Here is a 20,611-nt window from a genome sequence, read left to right on the forward strand (position 1 = left end):
CACTCCAAATGAGTCTGATGAACCGAGCCCTTTGATTGCATTTTCAAGCTCTGCATAAAATTTGTACGCCATTTTCTTTTAAAACGCATCCTCATTTGCCACACTGTACCGGGAACATCAGTTAATCAGCGCCGCCCATAACCCAGTCCGCTATCTCCAAAGCAAAAGCAAAAGAGCTCGGCAGAAAAAAAAGAAAAATCCAAGCGGTGGTTGTGTGTGACACCGCGTAAAGGAAAATAAATGTTATGTGCACTCGTGTGTACGTGCGAGTGCGAGCGAGAGGGGGGTGTGATAAACGCTTGATGTGCCATCCACCCGCCGACCGTTCCCTCCTCCGTCTTTCAAAGGTGTGCAGTGCCCTTTAAGCACGGCTCGGTGGCTTATGAGACCGGTTTCAGGCCGTGTTTACCCGTCTGTCAGGCTCACTGATGCCTGGGTGTACAACGATAAGGAAAGGTTGCCGTTTAAAGCCTCAGCGAGCTTTGCAAAACAAACTGGCAGCAAATGTGCATATTAATTCAGACAGACAAAACAGGTCGGAGGAAATATAATGACAGAGTGACACAAACAAAGCAGGTGCTAAAATGATCCCATTTAGTCATTTAACAAAAGCCGGTGCGTTCGCACGGCTTTCAGCGGCCGCGCTCTTTTTCTCGCTCTGCGTTACTAACCATCTCATCATCTATCCAGCTGCCCGCTTTCCATATTTCCCTCTCTTCCATGGGTGAGCGATGCATGAAATCTGAGAATATGATGAAGGAAGCTGCTTGTGAAATAACTAAAATATTGAACAGAACAAGATGTGATATTTGGGTGAACAGGATGGAGCATCCATGTTTATAGGAAGTGTTTTGAGGAGACTAGAGCTGGGCGGCAAGACTGCATATATTAATATGGTAAGTGTGTAAACTCTAAGTGTGTAGATTTTGAAGAATGTTGAGCTTCAAACAACCCTGGACTCCACTGACTTCATTGTATGGACAAAAATAGATATTTCTTAAATTGAGAAAGACGCAGGTTTGGAACTATGCTGAAAAATTACAATATACCACAGTATAAGTATAGGGGAATATATAAGTATATAGTACACACACATTATAAGTTCTATAAATTCTGTTTAAAAAAATAGTGCTGTCAAACGATTAATCATGATTAATCTAAAATAAACGTTTGTTTACATAATATAGCTGTGTGTACGGTGTATATTTATTATGTATATATAAATACACACACATACAGTATTTATTTTGAAAATGTTTACATGTATTTACATCTACAAAGAGTACAAATTCTATTTAAAAATAGTGCTGTCAAACGATTAATCGTGATTAATCGCATTTAAAATAAAAGTTTGTTTACATAATATAGGTGTGTGTACTGTGTATATTTATTATGTATATATAAATATGCACACATACCGTATATATTTTGAACATATTTACATGTATTTACATCTACAAAGAGTACAAATTCGATTAAAAAATTAGTGCTGTCAAACGATTAATCGTGATTAATCGCATCTAAAATAAGTTTGTTTACATAATATAGGTGTGTGTACTGTGTATATTTATTATGAATATATAAATACACACACATACAGTATTTATTTTGAAAATATTTACATGCATTTACATCTACAAAAGAGTACAAATTCGATTTAAAAATTAGTGCTGTCAAACGATTAATCGTGATTAATCGCATCTAAAATAAAAGTTTGTTTACATAATATAGGTGTGTGTACTGTGTATATTATGTGTATATATAAATACACACATACAGTATATATTTTGAAAATATTTACATGAATTTATATCTATAAAATCATATAAATTTGATTTTAAAAAAATAGCGCTGTAAAACAATCGCGATTAATCGCATCTAAAATAAAAGTTTGTTTACATAGTATAGGTGTGTGTATTGTGTATATTTATTATGTATATATAAATATGCACACATACAGTATATATTTAAAAAAATATTTACATGTATTTACATCAAAAGAGTACAAATTTGATTTTAAAAATAGTGCTGTCAAACGATTAATCACATCTACAATAAAAGTTTGTTTACATAATATAGGTGTGTGTACTGTGTATATTTATTATGTATATATAAATACACACACATACAGTATATAGTTGGAAAATACTGACATGTATTTACATCTATAAAAGAGTATAAACTATTTAAAAAAATAGTGCTGTCAAACGAATAATCGTGATGTGTCGCATCTAAAATAAAAGTTTGTTTACATAATATAGGTGTGTGTACTGTGTATATTTATTATGTATATATAAATATGCACACATACAGTATATATTTTGAAAATATTTACATCTATAAAAGAGTATAAACTATTTAAAAATAGCACTGTCAAACAATTAATCTTGATTAATTGCATCTAAAATAAAAGTTTGTTTACATAATATAGGTGTGTGTACTGTGTATATTTATTAAGTATATATAAATACATACAGTATATATTTTGAAAATATTTACATGTATTTAAATGTATATATTTGTATATTTTTAATTAATTTTAATATTATACATAAATATATTTAATATATAAACATATCTTTCTTAAATATATCAATTCATGGTTGTGTATTTATATATACATAATGAATATATACAAAGTACACAAACATATATTATGTAAACAAAAACTTTTATTTTGTTTTATTCATTGTGATTAATCGTTTGACAGCACTAATTCAATATTCTATAGTAGCAAAATGGGTGCTGTTTTTGGTCAGTTACCATTAAACAAAATGAAAAATGTTTATTGCCAGATGTGCACATAAGAGGCGCACACATGCACATGCATGACCAAAATAAAAACTGTGCTGTTTAAATAAGTTTACACTGCTCATTTGTGCACCAACACTGTTGACAGCTGTTAATGCGCAATCACTATTCTAGATTCATTAAATGTAATACAGTATAAGATTTTCATTCGAACTGAAAGCATAAATCTAGACTTTGTGCTGCTGATTTCAGAACAAAATGCAAAACTGTGACATTTCATTTACCAATGCTCCTTACTCGGCAGCGCTAAAACAGGCAGTGCATAAACTTGCTTGCCAGCAACCCTCCAAAATAAAAGCATGCTGATGCTGATGTTGTAAATCCATATAAAAATAAAAAGTATAAAAGAAAAGTATGAAAATGTAAATATTAGCATTGTATTTTTAAGAGTACTATAAAATACTTGCATTTTTATTACTGCAGTCAAATCGATTAATCATGATTAATCACTTTATTAGTGCAGTCAAATCGATTAATTAAATCCAAAATCAAAGTTTGTGTTTACATAATATATGTACTGTGTATATTTATGTACATATAAATGCGCAAACCTATATGTATATATTTAATAAATATTTACACACATATATATGATTTAAATTTTATATAAATTGGAATATATATTACATTTATTTCTTAAATCTATACATATGTGATGTAAACACAAACTTTTTTTTTGGATGCGATTAATCGCGATTAATCGATTTGACAGCACTTTGTATTTTAAAATATTATAGTATTATCACACTTTATTATTTTGTTTATTATTTTTATTTTTAAAAAAAGAAATAAAGTGCAATAAAACTATTATTACAGTTATTAATTATTTTATTTTATTATAGTTATATTTAATGGATCACACTATGTGCAGTGTGAGCACCAAATCAAATCTCCAAGTGCTCTCATGAGAAACAGACTGAAAAACTTATGTGCACCCCTATTTACAAGGAGGGTACAAAATCTGAAACAGTATATTTACTATAAAATAGTGTGGGTACAAAGACTTACACAGCTGAAAGTTAATTTTTTTTTCCGTTGAGTCAATAAAAAACATTTTCAAGAGTGGCAACAAGTTTAAGGTGACTTTGACAGTAACTATTCAGTGTGAAAACACATCAAATAGAAAAGTCTCTAGTGTTTCCATCAACAAATGTCAACAAAGACCCACACAACATATTTAAGACTATTTATGGACCTAATAAAAAGAAACAGTTGATGAAATATATTTAATATGCACAAGATTATCCAAAACAGTCATTACCACACTTTATTTGAAATATAAATACTTTTTGACTGAATTTCCAGACCATATTTGTGAATTTTACAAGATACTGTGATATAAACTTATGGAAAGCATTATATAAGATTTTGGTCATAACGCCCGCCTGTGAGCATTGCTATGATCAAAGCATTGCAAAATTTGTTTTTTTTATGGTTTTTTATGAATCTTTGCGATCGCCTTTCCTAATAACATGCTAGTTAGCAAGTTTAGCGGCTAAACGCGGCTATGTGACTAAAGTAAACAGGTTCGTCACTCCAAAGAGAGAAGAGAGGGGCGGGGCAAGCAGAGCTAATTAACATTTAAAGCAGCCTTGACCAGAACAGGATAAATTTTGCAGAGCTGATTTTGGCAAGGTAAAAAGGGTGTTGTTTTACACAACCATTGAGAATTTTTAACCAAAGTATATTATAGACTTTTCATTAAGACCCTAAAGAATCATATCAACTTGCGTAAAATGGGCATCCGATGACCCCTTTAAAAAACTATGCCCAATTAGCTGACAAAGTTATAAACCTACTACTACCGTCATCGAATAACGAGAAAATGATAATGCACTGGCAATCTTGATGTAAAATATCCCCGTGTGAACAGACCATGGCCCATCGATCAATAGTCCATTAGCATCCGTTTCTCAGTTATCCCCCGGGCCTCACAAAAATCGCATCCCTCAGTTTATTCATCTCTCTCGTCGTCCCCCAGCCCCGCATAACTACAGATTAGCTCACTCTGTAGGGCCTCCATTCTAACCGAAGCCATTGTGTGCAGCCGCATTCACCCTGAGACCGGAGTCACCTTAACGAAAGCGCAAAATTAAAAAGGCGCTCGATCTCGCAGCGAGTCCTTGTGCTGACAAAAGCGGCGGAGTAGAATAAATTGCAGCCACGACAGAAAAACAGTCTGTGATATAAATATGAAAAGGAGCCTGATTTAATTTAGTGCTCATCTGCTAAGGGCTAGAAAAATGAAATGAAATTTGAGAGGCATAATTCATCAAACCAAGCAGCCTCCATTTCAGCGGTGTCAGAGCCTCTCGGAACAGGGCAAAGAGAAACGTCTTCAAAGCTTCCAGAACCCATGGCATCAAACGTCGCAGGGAACGTGACTGCTTCATTAGCATTCCCGAGCACTTTTCCATGCTCAAATTAACATCGGCATAGTGAAATTACTGATTAAGCGATCTCGAGTGGTGGAGCTGTCACAAGTGCCGTTTGTTGGGCTGCTGTTTCTGAGTGGTTCTGAGGAACTGGTGCTCTGTTTCAGAGTTACACAGAGATAAGGGCGTCTCTCTTACCTCGTTGACATTGATGCCGTGTTTCCTCATGTACTCTCGGTCGTTGACCTGACCGCCCTCTGCAAAGTCCATGGTTAGAATACGCTTGGTGGAAAGATCCCAGTGAATCTTCGGAATCTGGAAGAAAACAAAAAGAACAGATTCTTAGCAAATGTCACACACAGGATAACAGAGTGGGGTAAGATGTGTCACATTTTATTTTAATTGTTCTAGGCAAGAAATTAGTTTTACATTTAAAAAAAAAAATGAAAACAAATTTTAAAAAAGCACAATCCCATTCCTTAAGTCTTATTTTTGACATTTAACATTTCTTTTTTGTTTTTGCATGTCTATGAACCGGCCAGGAAAAAAATTAACATTCAGAAAATTTAAAAGGGGTTGACCATTTTCAGTTTCCTAGGGCGGTTTTAGAGGGTTGCTGTGTGGTTACTAAAGAGTTGAGTGGTTTCACACTGTGCAGTTCTTAGCATGTTCTGAGTGTTTTTTAAAGCTTTGCTATAAGGTCGCTAAAGAGTTCTAAATGTTTTTTGGAGTGTTGCTATGTGGTTGCTAGCAAACAGAGTGTTTTTTTAAAGGAATAGTTCACCCAAAAATGAAAATTACCCTATTATTTACTCACCTTTAAGCCATCCTAGGCGTATCTGACTTTCATCTTTCATATGAATACAATCGGAGTTATATTTAAAAAAATGCCCTGGCTCTTCCAAGCTTCATAATATCAGTGAATAGCTGTTGAGATTTTGAAGTCCAATAAAGTGCATTCATTTTATCTTAAAAAGTACTCCACATGACTCCAGAGGCTTAATAAAGACTTTCTAAAGCAAATCAATGCATTTGTGTAGGAACAATATCCATATTTAAACTTTATAAACTGCCTTTAATTGCCTACATAACCTAATAAGCACTCAAACACACGCAACACACAAATGCATAGTAATATGCATTGCTAAGAACTTCATTTGGACAACTTTAAAGGCGATTTTCTCAGTATTTTGATTTTTATGCACCATCAGATTCCAGATTTATAAATAGTTGTATCTCGGCCAAATATTGTCCTATCCTAGCAAACCAAACGTCAATGGAAAGCTTATTTATTCAGCTTTCAGATGATCTATAAAAAATTGACCGTTATGACCGATTTTGTGGTCCAGGGTCACATATACATACATAGGCTGGAACTAGCAAATATAACTTCACTAACAAAATTAACAAAGTAATTGGCAGCCGACTGCCGCATAACAAAAACAATACGTAAAGTCCAAGGCCTGGTCCTCTCTTGCCTTCCACTAATTGCCAGGTCTGCAAAACAAAATCAGCCCATCTGCCAATCAAAACCCAACTGTTTCTGTGCTTTTTCAATTTTCCATCAAAATTGCATTCCAGGAAGGTCACTTTAACACGCAAACTAAAACTGTGTGTGGGTTGCGGGTTCCAGTCTCAGGTCCGGCAGGGATTGTAGGTAGGGGAAGTGAATAACCGGTGCTCTACCACCCTCAATACCATGACTGAGAGTGAGACCCTTGAGCAAGGCACCGAACCCCTAGCTGCTCACCAGGCTCCTCCTCCCCCAGCTGCTCCTCCTCTTTACTAGTTACAGCATGAAATAAACATCAGAAAGTATCTTGTTTCAAATGCGGAAAGACATCAATACCAACCATTTTTCAGGTTCTAGTCCACCAACGTTAATCCATTCTCCTGTCTAGTTTGTTTGTTGGACAAAAAATGGTAAATTCTGCACTATGATTGGTCAGATAGCCTGTTAATCAAACTCTCTGCAAAGGGACAACTGACTTATTAAACAGCAATAATGAACTAAACACTGGAAAAGAGTTATAGACCATACTATGTGCGAACAAGCATTACTAGCCATACCAAAATTGCCAATTTGCGCTCTGGAGTCACTATCTGTACTTCTAGACAATGACATAGGGAAAACAGGCTCCAGCAATAAGACTCTCTGTGACGGATAATGCCAGATGCTCAGAATTAGCTATAATCTGCACATAAAGCTCAAAGCAGCAGGCTTTCTTGATGCTTTAGATGACCTTCGTTTTCTATACGACTGCTTCCTGTTCCTGAACATCACTGCTTATCTGATGCATCGCTCTACCAACTTGTCTCTCTAATTAAAAACTTTCTCTACGTAATGAGAAAGATTTACTTTTTTTTCTTTGATAATTTTCCTCCACCTGATACTAAGGCCTGGCTTTTGCCACTACCTCCGGCGACACACTTTGAGCCTAGCTCCTCTCCGCTCTCTTTATCAAACGAACGTCAGCGATAAAAAATCCCTCCGTTACCACCATATAAACAGAGCCATTTTTCAGCTCAGTGTCTGCCTTGTGGAACAGCGAAACGCTCTGAACTGCCTGCGACTCCGCTGCGCCGTCGCCGCTGTATAATCACGCTTGTTTTACAGGGCGAGAGGCTGACGCAGAGAGTCGGGGATTTATTCCTGACATGGCGGCTTGTGCTCCGCTGTCAAACGTTTTGACAGAGCTAATAGTGTGAATTAGAGGCACAAATCTGCGGGTGTAAAACCAGGCAATTCTCATTACCCTGCAGGGCCAGCCAGGTCTCTTTGTTATTCATTAAAAATGAAAAGGGGACTTGCCTGGAAGCATTTGGCAGTTGTTATGACAGATTATTTACCTTGCAAAGTCTTCTTGCAGGGGAGAAATATGAGGGTACTCTGATAAGTGGCGTCTAGCCGAAACAGTGTGAAAAAGTGCAAGCTGAAGGTAGTATGGTATTTTAGTGAGACTTGTAATGTGACTTGCTTCACTTAAAAGTTGGCAAAATTTTCAAAATAAGATGTGACATGTCAAAAAAGTCTGAGCTTTTTGTTTTGTATTGCTGAAGTCTGAAATATGAGTTTTCATTCATTTTTCATTGCATTCGTGCAGCCTTGAAGGGCACGCTACTCTTAAAGTCGTTCCAAGTGAAAGCGAGCAACTGAATTCTTTTTCCTGAAGGCTGCTGGCAAAGTAAAAATCATTGGTCACTTCAAGAAAGTAATTTTGCCATTTATGAACCTGGCTGGCAAGGTTTCAGATTTATTTTTAAACCTAAGGTCATTTAAGACACTAGGATCTTTGATTTTAAAAAGGTCAAATGCTGCCGTACCCCCAAAGTCTGTCAATGGGCAAAAAAATGTAGTATATATTTGTTTGATGGTTTAACCAAATGCCACACTAAAGTCACAAACCTGCAAAAACTTGAACTGTTTGAGCATGTCTGCTATTTTCTCAGCATTTCGTCCCTCATTGAGGAAGTCCAGCTCTAGAGGCATGTTCTTTTTGGCTTCTTCCACCAGCCACATAAAGGCAAAGTCTGGAAACAACCAGTGGACAACCTGAAGGAGAAACTGAAAACAGACACACATCGAGTTAGCTCATTTATATGGAATTACTTTTGTGCCAATAGAAATTAATGTAACTTTTCAAAAAACTCAGGAAAATGTAAACTGAAACTGAATAAAATGCAGGCAAAAACAATTCATCAATAAAAATCTTGGAATTTAGTTTTTTTTCTCCTCTTTATTTCACTGATCTGTACTTACAAATGCACTTCCAGAGCTTTCATTTATGCTTTTAAAGTTTTCAGAATAAATATTGTCTCAGTGTGACCAGGGCATAATTGAGTGTTCACATATAATTACGAGGTCTGTGGTCATGTCTCTCCTACACTCTAAAGAAATGCTGGGTTAAAAACAACCCAACTTGGGTTATTTGGCAACCCAGCGCTGGGTAAATATTGGACAGAACACATGTTGGGTTATTTTGACTCAGCTGGTTGGGTTAAATGTTATTACCAAACATGCTGGGTTATTTTATTTAAGTCAGCTATTGTTTAAAAATGATTATATTGGTGGCTTAAAATGGACTGGAACTTACAAAAACACACACAGAATTACTAGAGGCAACAGCAATAAACATAAGATGATCATTTATTATTAAGCAAGAACACATGGACAAAATACAAGACAAATTGAATTTATTTGGGTGAATATAACACAGTTTACAATATTAGATACATTTACATTGTTTAACAAGCATTCCAGACATAAAAAGGTAACAAAAAGTAGCATTTCAATTGTAGTGTATTCAACCATTCTCTGTAATCACTTTTACTGAAATAGCGCTAATTTTCGTGCCGGTGTGATGTTGAAATCTGAGAAGGTGAACGGCTGCTGCTCGCCGGTGTAGCTGTGAACTTCAGATGGCGGCCTCGCGTTTCACTCGCAGCTGACAGATGCCGCGACTGGCTATAGAACCTGCCTATAACAGTACTGGCATTAAAGAACATATTTCAACATCAGATTAAATTAAACTCAGTACCTTAACAAATAAAATCCATTTATTTTATGCAAGGCAAAAGGCGTTTACATCATGCAAAGTGACGCAGCTAACTGACATCTCGTCATGTTGCGTTGCATAAAATAATACAATTTACAGCACAGTAAAGACTTTATAAATGAAATAAAATGTATACAACCTTTATATCGCTTAAGAAGTGCACCGAATCGGCAGCGCTGAGAACCACTCTCTCCTGTAGAGGACTCAAAAAGCCAACACTCTGACTGTAACTCAGCAGCTGGGTTGTTTTGTCAGAGACAGGCTCAACCCAGTGGTTGGGTATAAAAAATAACCTAGCATTAAAAAATGACCCAGCAACTTAGTTACAGAAAAACTTCCCAGCACCTGGGTAAAAAAAATATTAAAAATAACCCAATAAAATGACCCAATAAGTTTAATCCAGTATTTGGGTTAAAATAATTAACCCAGCTTTTTTTTTTTTCACTATGGGCAGCAAAACAAGCAGTGATTGACAGCACTCCTGTAAAATGGCATCGGTCATTGTCAGGTACAGTACATTTAGTACTGTACAGCACTCTATGTACTGGAGGGAAATATGATCTAATTGAAAACTGTAACTGTATGTAAATAACCAGGTCCTGTAATGATTGGGCTAAATCAAGACAACTTGGCGAGTGTCCAGTATCCTGATAACGACAATGACTAATAATAATGATATCATTCGTCTGTGCTATTCCTATGAAATCATTTTAACAATGTAGTGTAACAGCAGATAAATACCGATAAAAAAACTTGCGCTTACAGACGTGTTCACTAACAGGTCAAGAGGCTGTCAATCATAAAGTCAGTAGCCAATGAGAACACACTGCTGCTAGCCCTGCCCACGAGAGAATTGTGTCAGAATGGCGAACGAAAACTCCGGGAACGCAAATGAAAACTCTGAAAGCGCATTTGTAAGTACAGATTGGAGAAAACTGTTAGCAAAACATGCAGTGTATCAAAAACAAAGCCAAAGATTTTTTTCAATGACATATTCAGTTTCGATTTAAATTTTCAATTTCTTGAAAAGTTATGTTCATTTTTATTGGCACAAAAGTACTTCCATACATTTACATACCCAGTTCAGGATCTGATTAAGATTTTCAACAAGGATAATAATATTGTATTTATATAATTAATTTCATTTTAATTTATATATTTTATATTGTATATTCATTTTTAAATTTAATTATTTTATTTCTATTTCACATAGAATCAGTCAGTTGTAAATAAAGCCCAAAAGAGTGACGCAGACTCTAAGGAAGTCCAAAAAAAAAAAAAAAAAAAAAAAAAAAAAAACACTGAACATCTCTAGAATCTCTAGGGTATGTAAACTTGCACACCTATATAATGCATTAAACTGAAGGCCGGACTCTGAATAAGACCTGGCCGTAATAGAGTAATTATATGTGATACAAATGAAATTGTAGGTGCACGGACAAATGGCTATTTGCAATAAAATGAATGAATAAAACTGTTGGTTGAATGATGGATTCTATTTTTTAAGCACTAATGGGAGGTGAATAGGCCCCTAGACGGATCGAGCTATACATGGGCGTGTGACAATGACAAAGCGTGTGAATTAGGCATCAGAAGCCCGGCATCGGCAGCCCTGCTCCCTCGGTAATTACCTCCATCACAACAATGTCCTTGGAGCTTTGGCGCTGGACCTTGGGATGTTGTACCTTCACTGCCACCGTCCTCCCATCTGGAAGTACCGCTTTGTGGACCTGAGCGAGGGAGGCGGCCCCTTGAGGTTTTTCCTCAAACTGGATGAAAAGATCGCTGAGCTGAGGAGAGAATTTTATTTAAAGGTTAGAAAACTGGAAAGAGGCAGGAACTCTGTCGTACTGGAATGCCGTAGGTGTTTTGACACTGAAAAACAAAGCAGGCAGTCATTTAAATGCCACTTTTATCCAAAGAAACTTGCAGTACACTCACGGGCGAATTCAGGAAGCTAGTAAAAAAGGAAACTGCACTATGTACTGCAAGTTTAGCAGTTTTCCAGGTTTAAAACAATACATTTATTAAGTTTAAAATAATTTTCTAGAATATTAAGCCATTTTTAATTTTTTTTTAAATTATGTTTGTTAAAAAAAACAAGAGAGATCATACAAAATGCATGTTATTTTTTATTTAGTACTGACCTGAACAAGATATTTCACATAAAAGACGTTTACATATAGTCCACAAGAGAAAATAAGTTATATTTATTAAAAATTACCCTGTTGAAAAGTTTACATACACTTGATTCTTAATTTTGTGTTGTTACCTGAATAATCTACAGCTGTGTCTTTTCATTTTTTTGTTTAGTGATAGTTTATGAGTCCCTTCTTTGTCCTGAACAGTTAAACTGCCCGCTGTTCTTCACAAATTCTGTAGTTTTCCAGCATTTTTGTGCATTTGAACCCTTTCCAACAATGACTGTATGATTTTGAGATCCATTGAGGTTAAAACGCTCACTGATGCTCCAGAAGGAATCACAACGCATTAAGATCCGGGGGGTGAAAACTTTTTGAATTTGAAGATCAGGGTAAATTTCACTTATTTTGTCTTCTGGGAAACATGCAAGTATCTTCTGTAACTTCTGAAGAGCAGTACTAAATGTAAAAAAAATATGATATTTAGGCAAAATAAGAAAAATTTTTATTCACATCATACACATCTTCATTCTGTTCAAAAGTTTTCACCCCCGGCTCTTAATGCATTGCTTTTTCTTCTGGAGCATCAGTGAGTGTTTGAACCTTCTGTAATAGTTGCATATGACTCCCTCAGTTGTCCTCAGTGTGAAAAGATGGATCTCAAAATCATACAGTCATTGTTGGAAAGGGTTCAAATACACAAAAATGCTGAAAAACCAAAGAATTTGTGGGACCTGAAGGATTTTTCTGAAGAAAAGCGGAGAAGAGACTAAAAACACAGCTGTGGATCATTCAGCTAACACCACATTAAAAATCAAGCGTATGTAAACTTCTGAACGGGATAATTTGTATATTTTATAAATTCAACTATTTTCTCTTGAAAATAGACTATATGTAAATAGACTATATGTAAACGTCTTTTATGTGAATTCATGCATTTTGTACAATCCCTCTTATTTTGATAAAATAATTAACATTTTACAGATTCTGCAAGGTGTATGTAAACTTATGACCTCAACTGTATGTATCCAATAAAATGATTTTAACAACATACCCAGCCTTTTCATTTTAATCTAAACTTGAACAAATCTAATGCATTGGATGGTTTTCTTTCTAACACTTCCCCCAAAATGTGTTATACTACATGTAAATACAGTCTACAAAGAAATATGATATTCAACAAGGAACAAATCATTTAATTGCCAGTTCAGTTATAACAGCGGGGGAAATTATGTTGAGCAGGGTGTAAGCAGGGCATCTTGTAAATGCAGTTGGTGAAAAATAGCATGACTGATCAGTATGCCACTTTTTTCCTGCGATGCCAACTGCAATGAATATTCAACACAGACACAACAGGGGCAGTGGAAGGGGATGCCAAGAGGAAGTGACAAATTTCTCGTTTGTGTGTGCACAAGAGGAGTTAACCATAAATAAATACTCCAAAAGGAATATCAAGCTGTTATGCTCCAAAACAACATATTTCCAAATGTGTTGCACTGCTCCTGGAGAGACAAAAATGATGTATGTGCTGTTAAAAAAAACAAGTAAAGGTGGACCTTTCAACGTGAGTGCCAAGAAATCCTAGCTTTCACACAATTAACGTCACCTGGCAACCTCTAACGAGAGTGCAGCAGATGAAGGTCAACTCAAATTCGGTTGTTCTTTTGAAAGCTCTTAAGTATGGAGTGATGTATTGAAACCAATGGCTATGTCTTAATCCTAGTGATGTTGGGAATCATAGGTTCTTGACGTTCAGGAGATTAAATTATGCTACAGAAATTCCTCATTTTGTTCAATATTTGCATGAATCTTTCTTGTATAAAACAACCCTGTAGTTCTATATGATGAGCTTAGTGAAAATTCTCATCCAAGATGTGGCCAGAGTTAATGGAAATCAATAATAAATAAATGAAGTGTATTATACTACTAAATTATACATGTATCTCTGTACTTTTACCCGCTATTTTCGAGTCTTCGATTTGCTGCACAGCAATATGCAAACCAAATCTGTGAACACTAGTCTTGTTTTGTTTTGTTAACTAAAGGTACTCCTTATGAAGTCCATTAATGAAAATATTTGAGCTGTATAAATGGCAAGTTAATCTGCATTAAAGCTCTCGTTTGTTCATAATGAGTGCAAAAATTGGCAGCTCTGATTTGGAAGCAGCCAAATTCCAAAAACGGAATTAAGAAATTGAAGCGAGTGGCTCCGACACATCTGATGACTAAGTTAGCGGATCTTATCATCATCCAGGTTGGACTTCTGCCATCTGTGTCGGCTGAGCGGCGTGGGGCGGACCAGAGAAACCTCCAGAGAGAGAGAGAGAGAGAGGGGCATGATGCCAGGGTCTGCTATCTCAGGTGAAGGACCATTGAGAAACAGGCACTTCTCACCTTATGCATTCACCCAGAAATTTCCCTGCAAATGGCTGTGATCCAGCCTGTTGATGTCTGGACGGCACCCAGGATGATAAGTATGAGTAGCATGCAAAAGAACCGAGAATAAGGTAGCTGCGAGTTTTGCCTCTCTGAATGTGAAACTTGACACAACCAAATAAAAATAGAGCTTCTTTGTGTCATGATTAAGACTTGCCAGTTCCTGGCAGAGATAACAACTCTGTAAATAAATGATACATATAGAAACACACCATTTCCGAAGCAGAAATTAGTACTTTTACTTGTAAAAAAACTTTTTTTGGCTTTTACTATGAATTATGTTTACTTGTCAAAGCCAATATTTTCAATTTAAGCTTATTATTATTTTTCTGAGATTTTCAAATTTCTATACATAACTCCTCCAGACTGTTCTGACTCAAGTTTCTAGATCTTTTCTAACAAATTTAACTTGCAAAACAAACAAACAAAAAAAAAAACAGGCCATAGACTATTCCCATAGACTTTCATCAAAGGGTGTAACTTTTTTATTTATTAATGCCTACAATGTTCGAGCTACAACATATATTCTCATAAATGTGTTAATATAATAATATATGCTAGCAAAATATAGAAACATGCTAAAAAATTAAAGAAACAGAATGGCAACACCTAGATGTTACTACGTTAAAATTCTAGCAGTGCTTACTAATATACACTACCAGTCAAACGTTTTTGAACAGTTTTTAAAGAATTCTCTTCTGCTCACCAAGCCTGCATTTATTAGATCCAAAATAAAGCAAAAGCCGTAATATAGTAAAATATATAAAAAAAACTGCTTTGTATTAGAATATATTTGAAAATGTAATTTATTTCTGTGATCAAAGCTAAATTTTCAGCATCATTACACCAGTCTTCAGTGTGACATGATCCTTCAGAAATCATTTTAATATGCTGATTTGTTGTTCAAGAAATAATAATTATTATTATTATTATCAATATTTAAAGCAGTTGAGTACATGTTTTTTCAGGATTATTTGATGAATAGAAAGACCCAAAGATCAGCATTTATCTGAAATAAAAAGTAATATTATACACTATACCATTCAAAAGTCAGTTTTTTTTTTGTTTTTTTTTAAAGGGTGGGGGGGGGGGGGGTTATAATTAAAGAATTATAATTATAATTATAGAAATTAATAATTTTATTTGGCAAGGATGGTTTAAATTGATCAAAAGTGATGATAAAGACATTTATAATGTTGCAAAAGATTTCTATTTCAGATAAATCTGTTCTTCTGACTTTTCTTTTCGTCAAAGAAAACTGAAAAAAGCTGTTTTCAACATAATAACAATAATAATGATAATAATAAATGTTTTTGAGCAGCAAATCAGAATATTAGAACGATTTCTAAAGGATCATGTGACTGAAGTAATTATCATAAAAATTCAGCATTAAAATTACAGGAATAAATTACATTTTAAAATATTTAAATAGAAAGCAGTTATTTTAAATAGTAAAAATATTTCAAAATTGTACTGTTTTGAAGTTCTTTGGATCAAAGGTGAGCAGAAGAGATTTCTTTAAAAAAAAATAAAACAAAATATATATATATAAACCTTACAAAAACTTCAAAAACTTTTGACCGGTAGTGTAAATTATACTAGGAACACACAAAAACATGCTAATATGTATTTTTGATGTGGTTTATTGGTGGTCTGATGAAGTCTAATAATGAGGTCTGAGGTAGCCTAATATGTCTGATTTGGTCTGAGTTATAATTGGTTTCTGACTTTTTCTTGGTTTGTCTGAATAAAATCTTCATGCTTTCAAGCTTCTCAGATTTGCGACTAGGCATTGTCATGCTAACATCAAAGCTTATCATCGCAATTTCCAACCCAAATATATTCTATTTAGTTACCATTTCTATACACCAAGTCCAAGTTGCCAGGTTTTGACTACTGGAATAAGTCTAGCACACTTTACAGCTTTTCCTTTCCAAGAAAGCCACCTTAAAAAATAATAGACTGCCTGACCATCATGTACAATATGGAAAAAGACGGTTTGTTTTGTTTTTACTGTCTAGAAGCAGGATTATCTGAAATAGCTTCTACCACAATAATAGACTGGCTCGTTCGAATAACTGCACAGCAGGTCAGTCCAAAATTGTTCAGACAACACAGAAGAAATGCATGGAAATGTGTGTAGACACAGTGATCAGAACATCCTGTCTGTCCAACAGTAAGAAGAACCAATTATTTCTCAGACAAACCATGTAAACAAAGTAAAATAAACAACTCCAGGATGTCGAGTTTATTCGCTACGAAGTACGTTCAAATCACTAACTTAGCAAGCTCTGACCTTTGACTTTATGGACTTAGGGTTAGGGTTAGGGTTAGGTTAGGGTTAGGGTTAGGGTTAGGGTGCCTGCATAGACAGCAACACAACTGACACGTTCAAGGTAGTAAGGATAATGTTAAAAGAGATGAAAAATAGGGCTGTCAAACGATTAATCATGATTAATCGCATGCAAAATAAAAGTTTGTGTTTACAAAAAACGTGTGTACTTTGTATATTAATTATGTATATTTCAATACACATACATCTATGTAATTTAAAGATATTTATATGTATGTACATATTTGTAATAGCGATTAATCATGATTAATCGTGATTAATGACTTAATAGCCCTAACGGAAAAAGAAGAAATTGTTGAATAAAGCTGTTTTTGTTTTCTTTGCACACAAAAAGTATTCATGTAGCTTCATAAAATTACGGTTGAACCACTGATGTCACACGACTATTTTAATGATATCCTTACTACCTTTCAGAGCCTTGAACATGGTAGTTGCATTGCTGTCCATGCGGGGTCAGAAAGCTCTCCGATTTCATCAAAAATATCTTAATTTGTGTTCTGAAGATGAATGAGGGTCTTACGAATTTGGAAAGACATGAGGGTGAGTAATTAACGACAGAAATTCATTTTTGGGTGAACTATCCCTTTAATGGATTTCGGACCTTTGACTGTTCATCCTCAAAAATGTTCACAGTTGCAGAGCTGATTAATATAGCTGTAATATAGCAGCTGTAACATACTTTTTCCCTGTAGATGCAAAAAGTTTCTTATCAGAAAGTAAATTTAATTGGATTTTGTTATTTTAGCACATGCTTGCCACATTTGAGTGAAAAAAGTATTATATAGTCTGTAAACAGACTCTGGTGGTCAGTATCTGATACTGGGAACACCCTTATAGATACCTTATTTCATTATTCATGTAAATAGTTTATTACTAGCCCATTTATAAAGCTTTCCAACTAGCATAAGTGGTCACTAGTCAGTTTTAGGATGCTATGCCTTATATATGGCCTTCACATGAATAGCTAAAAATAAGCCTCCTTCAAAACAGTTGTACAGCAACACCAACGTACTCAGCAGGTGGACATGGTTGGTGTCACCCATCCAAACTTAGTGTTTTTTTGTACACAGACAACCTGTCCGATTAGGCTAATGTGAACCTGACCATAGCTAGTTGCTTAGAGGGGCCTTCCAGCACTCCTGAGGCACTTCGCCTGCATATGACTAGCACTTGCCACTGCAACCCTATCTCTGGGAAAGCTCTCATTACACCATAACCATGCAGATGATTTTAGACATATAAAACTTTTGACACAAAAATAGCTGATTTTTACCTTTAAATTAAATTTCTATTGAGATTATACACTATATATTATGTGTTGCTTTATAAAATGACAGTTTAACAATCATTCTATGATGTAAGAGTCAAGCAAGATCTTGCCTCACACACTGGGCCCCTGCTGAGTCACTTCTTTCACATCTGTCATTCAAAGTCTAGAGGGGGTGGGGCTATGATAAGCCCCTCCCACCCCAGCTCCATTCTTCTCACAGTGGGACAAGAATAATGGAACAATTAGCTACAGCAGAGGTCAAGATGGAATCCCTAGAGAGCTGTAGTCATTAGACTAGCCTGTCTCTTGTCATATGCAATATGCTCACCCCACGGTACTACAGCAGCTACAGGAGCCGCTACAGGAACCTCAATCGTGTGCTAATTCCCTCTGGAGTTGCGTTTCAATATGTCCCGCGCATAACACGCAAAGCACAGGTCTGGCATTTGTATTTTCGTCCCATTTCGCCTCACTGTCCTTTCTCATTTTTGTCATTTTGTTTTTGCCGGAGCGTTCACGCAGTTGACCCAGTTTGTCCTTTCCGAAATGATCAGATAATCAGAGTTTTGTCTCTTTTTTCGTGCGAGCTTATCTAAAGCCACAGATGACTGGGAGCACAGATCAGCCAGTGCCTGCGATGGCCTGATAGCACAGCGTGACCTCTGACCTCCCGCTGAGCAGCCGGAGCCATTATTGTGCCTCACTGTAATCACAGTCAGCTGAGACTGCCGCAGAGGGGATACACAAACAGAGGAGACGCCGGTGTGAGTGGCCCTCTAAACATCTAAAGCCTGCCTACTGACTGACCAATGAGGCTGTCACATTTATTCACCTGTTAACAAATTTAGATGTGTAGAACTGAATAAAATAAATAATATGTAAAAAATAAAAGTAAAGTAAAATGAAAAAAATTAATTTAAACTTTTTAACTGACCAATGAGGCTGTGACATTTATTCACCTGTCAATATGTGACATTAATTTTAGATGTGCAGAACTGAATAAAATAAATCAAATTAAATTATATATAATATTTTAAAAGTAAAATAAAATAAATTAAAAATAAAATAATATAAATTTAAATTAACATGTAAAAAAAAAAAATTAAAAATAAATAAATAAATAAATAAAATAAAACTGACCTTTATTTATATAACGCTGAAAAGCATGTATGAAAGCTGTAAAAATGCCTACTAACTGTCCAATGAGGCTGTGACATTTATTCACCTGTAACAAATTTAGATGTTCAGAACTGAATAAAATAAAATAAAAAATAAAAGGTAAAATAAAAAAAATAAAAAATAAAAAACAAAATAAATACAAATTAAAATAAAGTAAATTATATTTAAAATAAAATAAAATAATTCTATACAAATTTTATATAAAATGTAAAGAATAAAATAAAATATAAAGTAAAGAAAATAAATAAATGTCACCCTTTATTTATATAAGGCTTGAAAGCATGTATTAAAATCTCTAAAAATGTCTTTTTAAAAATGACCATTAAGGCTGTGACATTTATTCACCTATTAACAAATTTAGATGTTCAGAACTGAATAAAATAAAATAAAATAAAATAAAATAAAATAAAATAAAATAAAATAAAATAAAATAAAAAATAACCTTTATTTATATAATGCTTCTCACAATACAGTTTGTTCACAGCAGCTTTACAGGGATAAACAGGAAAATAATGATTCAGTGATGCAAACAGAGTTCAATTATATAGGTTATAATAATACAAAAAAATAAAATAAAATAAAATAAATAAAATAAATAAAATTAAATAAAATTAAATAAAATTAAATAAAATTAAATTAAATTAAATTAAATTAAATTAAATTAAATTAAATTAAAATTAAATTAAATTAATTAAAATAAAATAAAATAATAGTCACCTTTATTTATATGATGGTTTTTATAATACAGTTTGTTCACAGCAGTTTCCTTCTTTAATGTACTTTACTAAAATGTTTCACTCATTTATTGTACACCGGGTAAAATTCTCATTTAACTGCTTAGAAAAGTAATAGCCTCAACCTATCCAAACACCAGTAATAACTTTTTCAAATATGCTGTCTGCATTAGCTTTAAATGCAATTTTACCTTTAGATTTTGATAAACTACTCACCAACCCCACTGAAACTAATAGCATAACCAAAAAGATCAATCGTATATAAATGCGAGTTTGTAAAACTTTTGGAATTAAGCAGATTTCTGCATGAATACTTCCTAATAAATATAAGGGGTTTACAAATGTATGTGTTTAAAAGCTATAAATGCCTTACATATCTAAGATGGCTCAAAGATAACTCACCATATCTGCGTTCAGACACATACTGACAACCTGAACTGAATCATGAAGAGAAGCCTTGCCTTACTGCACTAAAAACACACAACTGTGTATCTCACAGTATTTACAGTCAATAAATCCAATAGTTTTCTTTTGCAGCAAAGCCCATTAACATTTTTATAACCGAGTTCTTTGCATACCGTTATTATTCACCCTCCTGACAATGGCAATTTTTATCTTAATTACACAAATACAAAAACTTGTTCACCAAAATAAAATGGCAACAGTCAAGCATTCCTGTTTAAATGCAAACTGAATGTTTTTTAATGACTTTGGATGAAATCAAACACATGATTGATTAAGGGGTGATTTGAACAA

At 34.4% G+C, this 20,611-nt stretch overlaps 1 protein-coding gene across 1 annotated transcript in view; it reads right to left on the minus strand.

Annotated features, from left to right (window-relative positions):
• adck1 (aarF domain containing kinase 1) overlaps positions 1–20,611 on the minus strand; it is a 164,007-nt gene that overhangs the window by 60,716 nt on the left and 82,680 nt on the right. Inside the window, exons 5-7 of the mRNA XM_051132870.1 lie at positions 11,374–11,532; positions 8,593–8,751; positions 5,385–5,501 (exon numbers count right to left, since the gene is read on the minus strand). Of these exons, the coding sequence (XP_050988827.1) occupies positions 5,385–5,501; positions 8,593–8,751; positions 11,374–11,532 (435 nt within the window). The remainder of the gene's footprint in view (positions 1–5,384; positions 5,502–8,592; positions 8,752–11,373; positions 11,533–20,611) is intronic.

Source organism: Labeo rohita, chromosome 17, assembly GCF_022985175.1.
Source record: "Labeo rohita strain BAU-BD-2019 chromosome 17, IGBB_LRoh.1.0, whole genome shotgun sequence".
Taxonomy (NCBI): domain Eukaryota; kingdom Metazoa; phylum Chordata; class Actinopteri; order Cypriniformes; family Cyprinidae; genus Labeo; species Labeo rohita.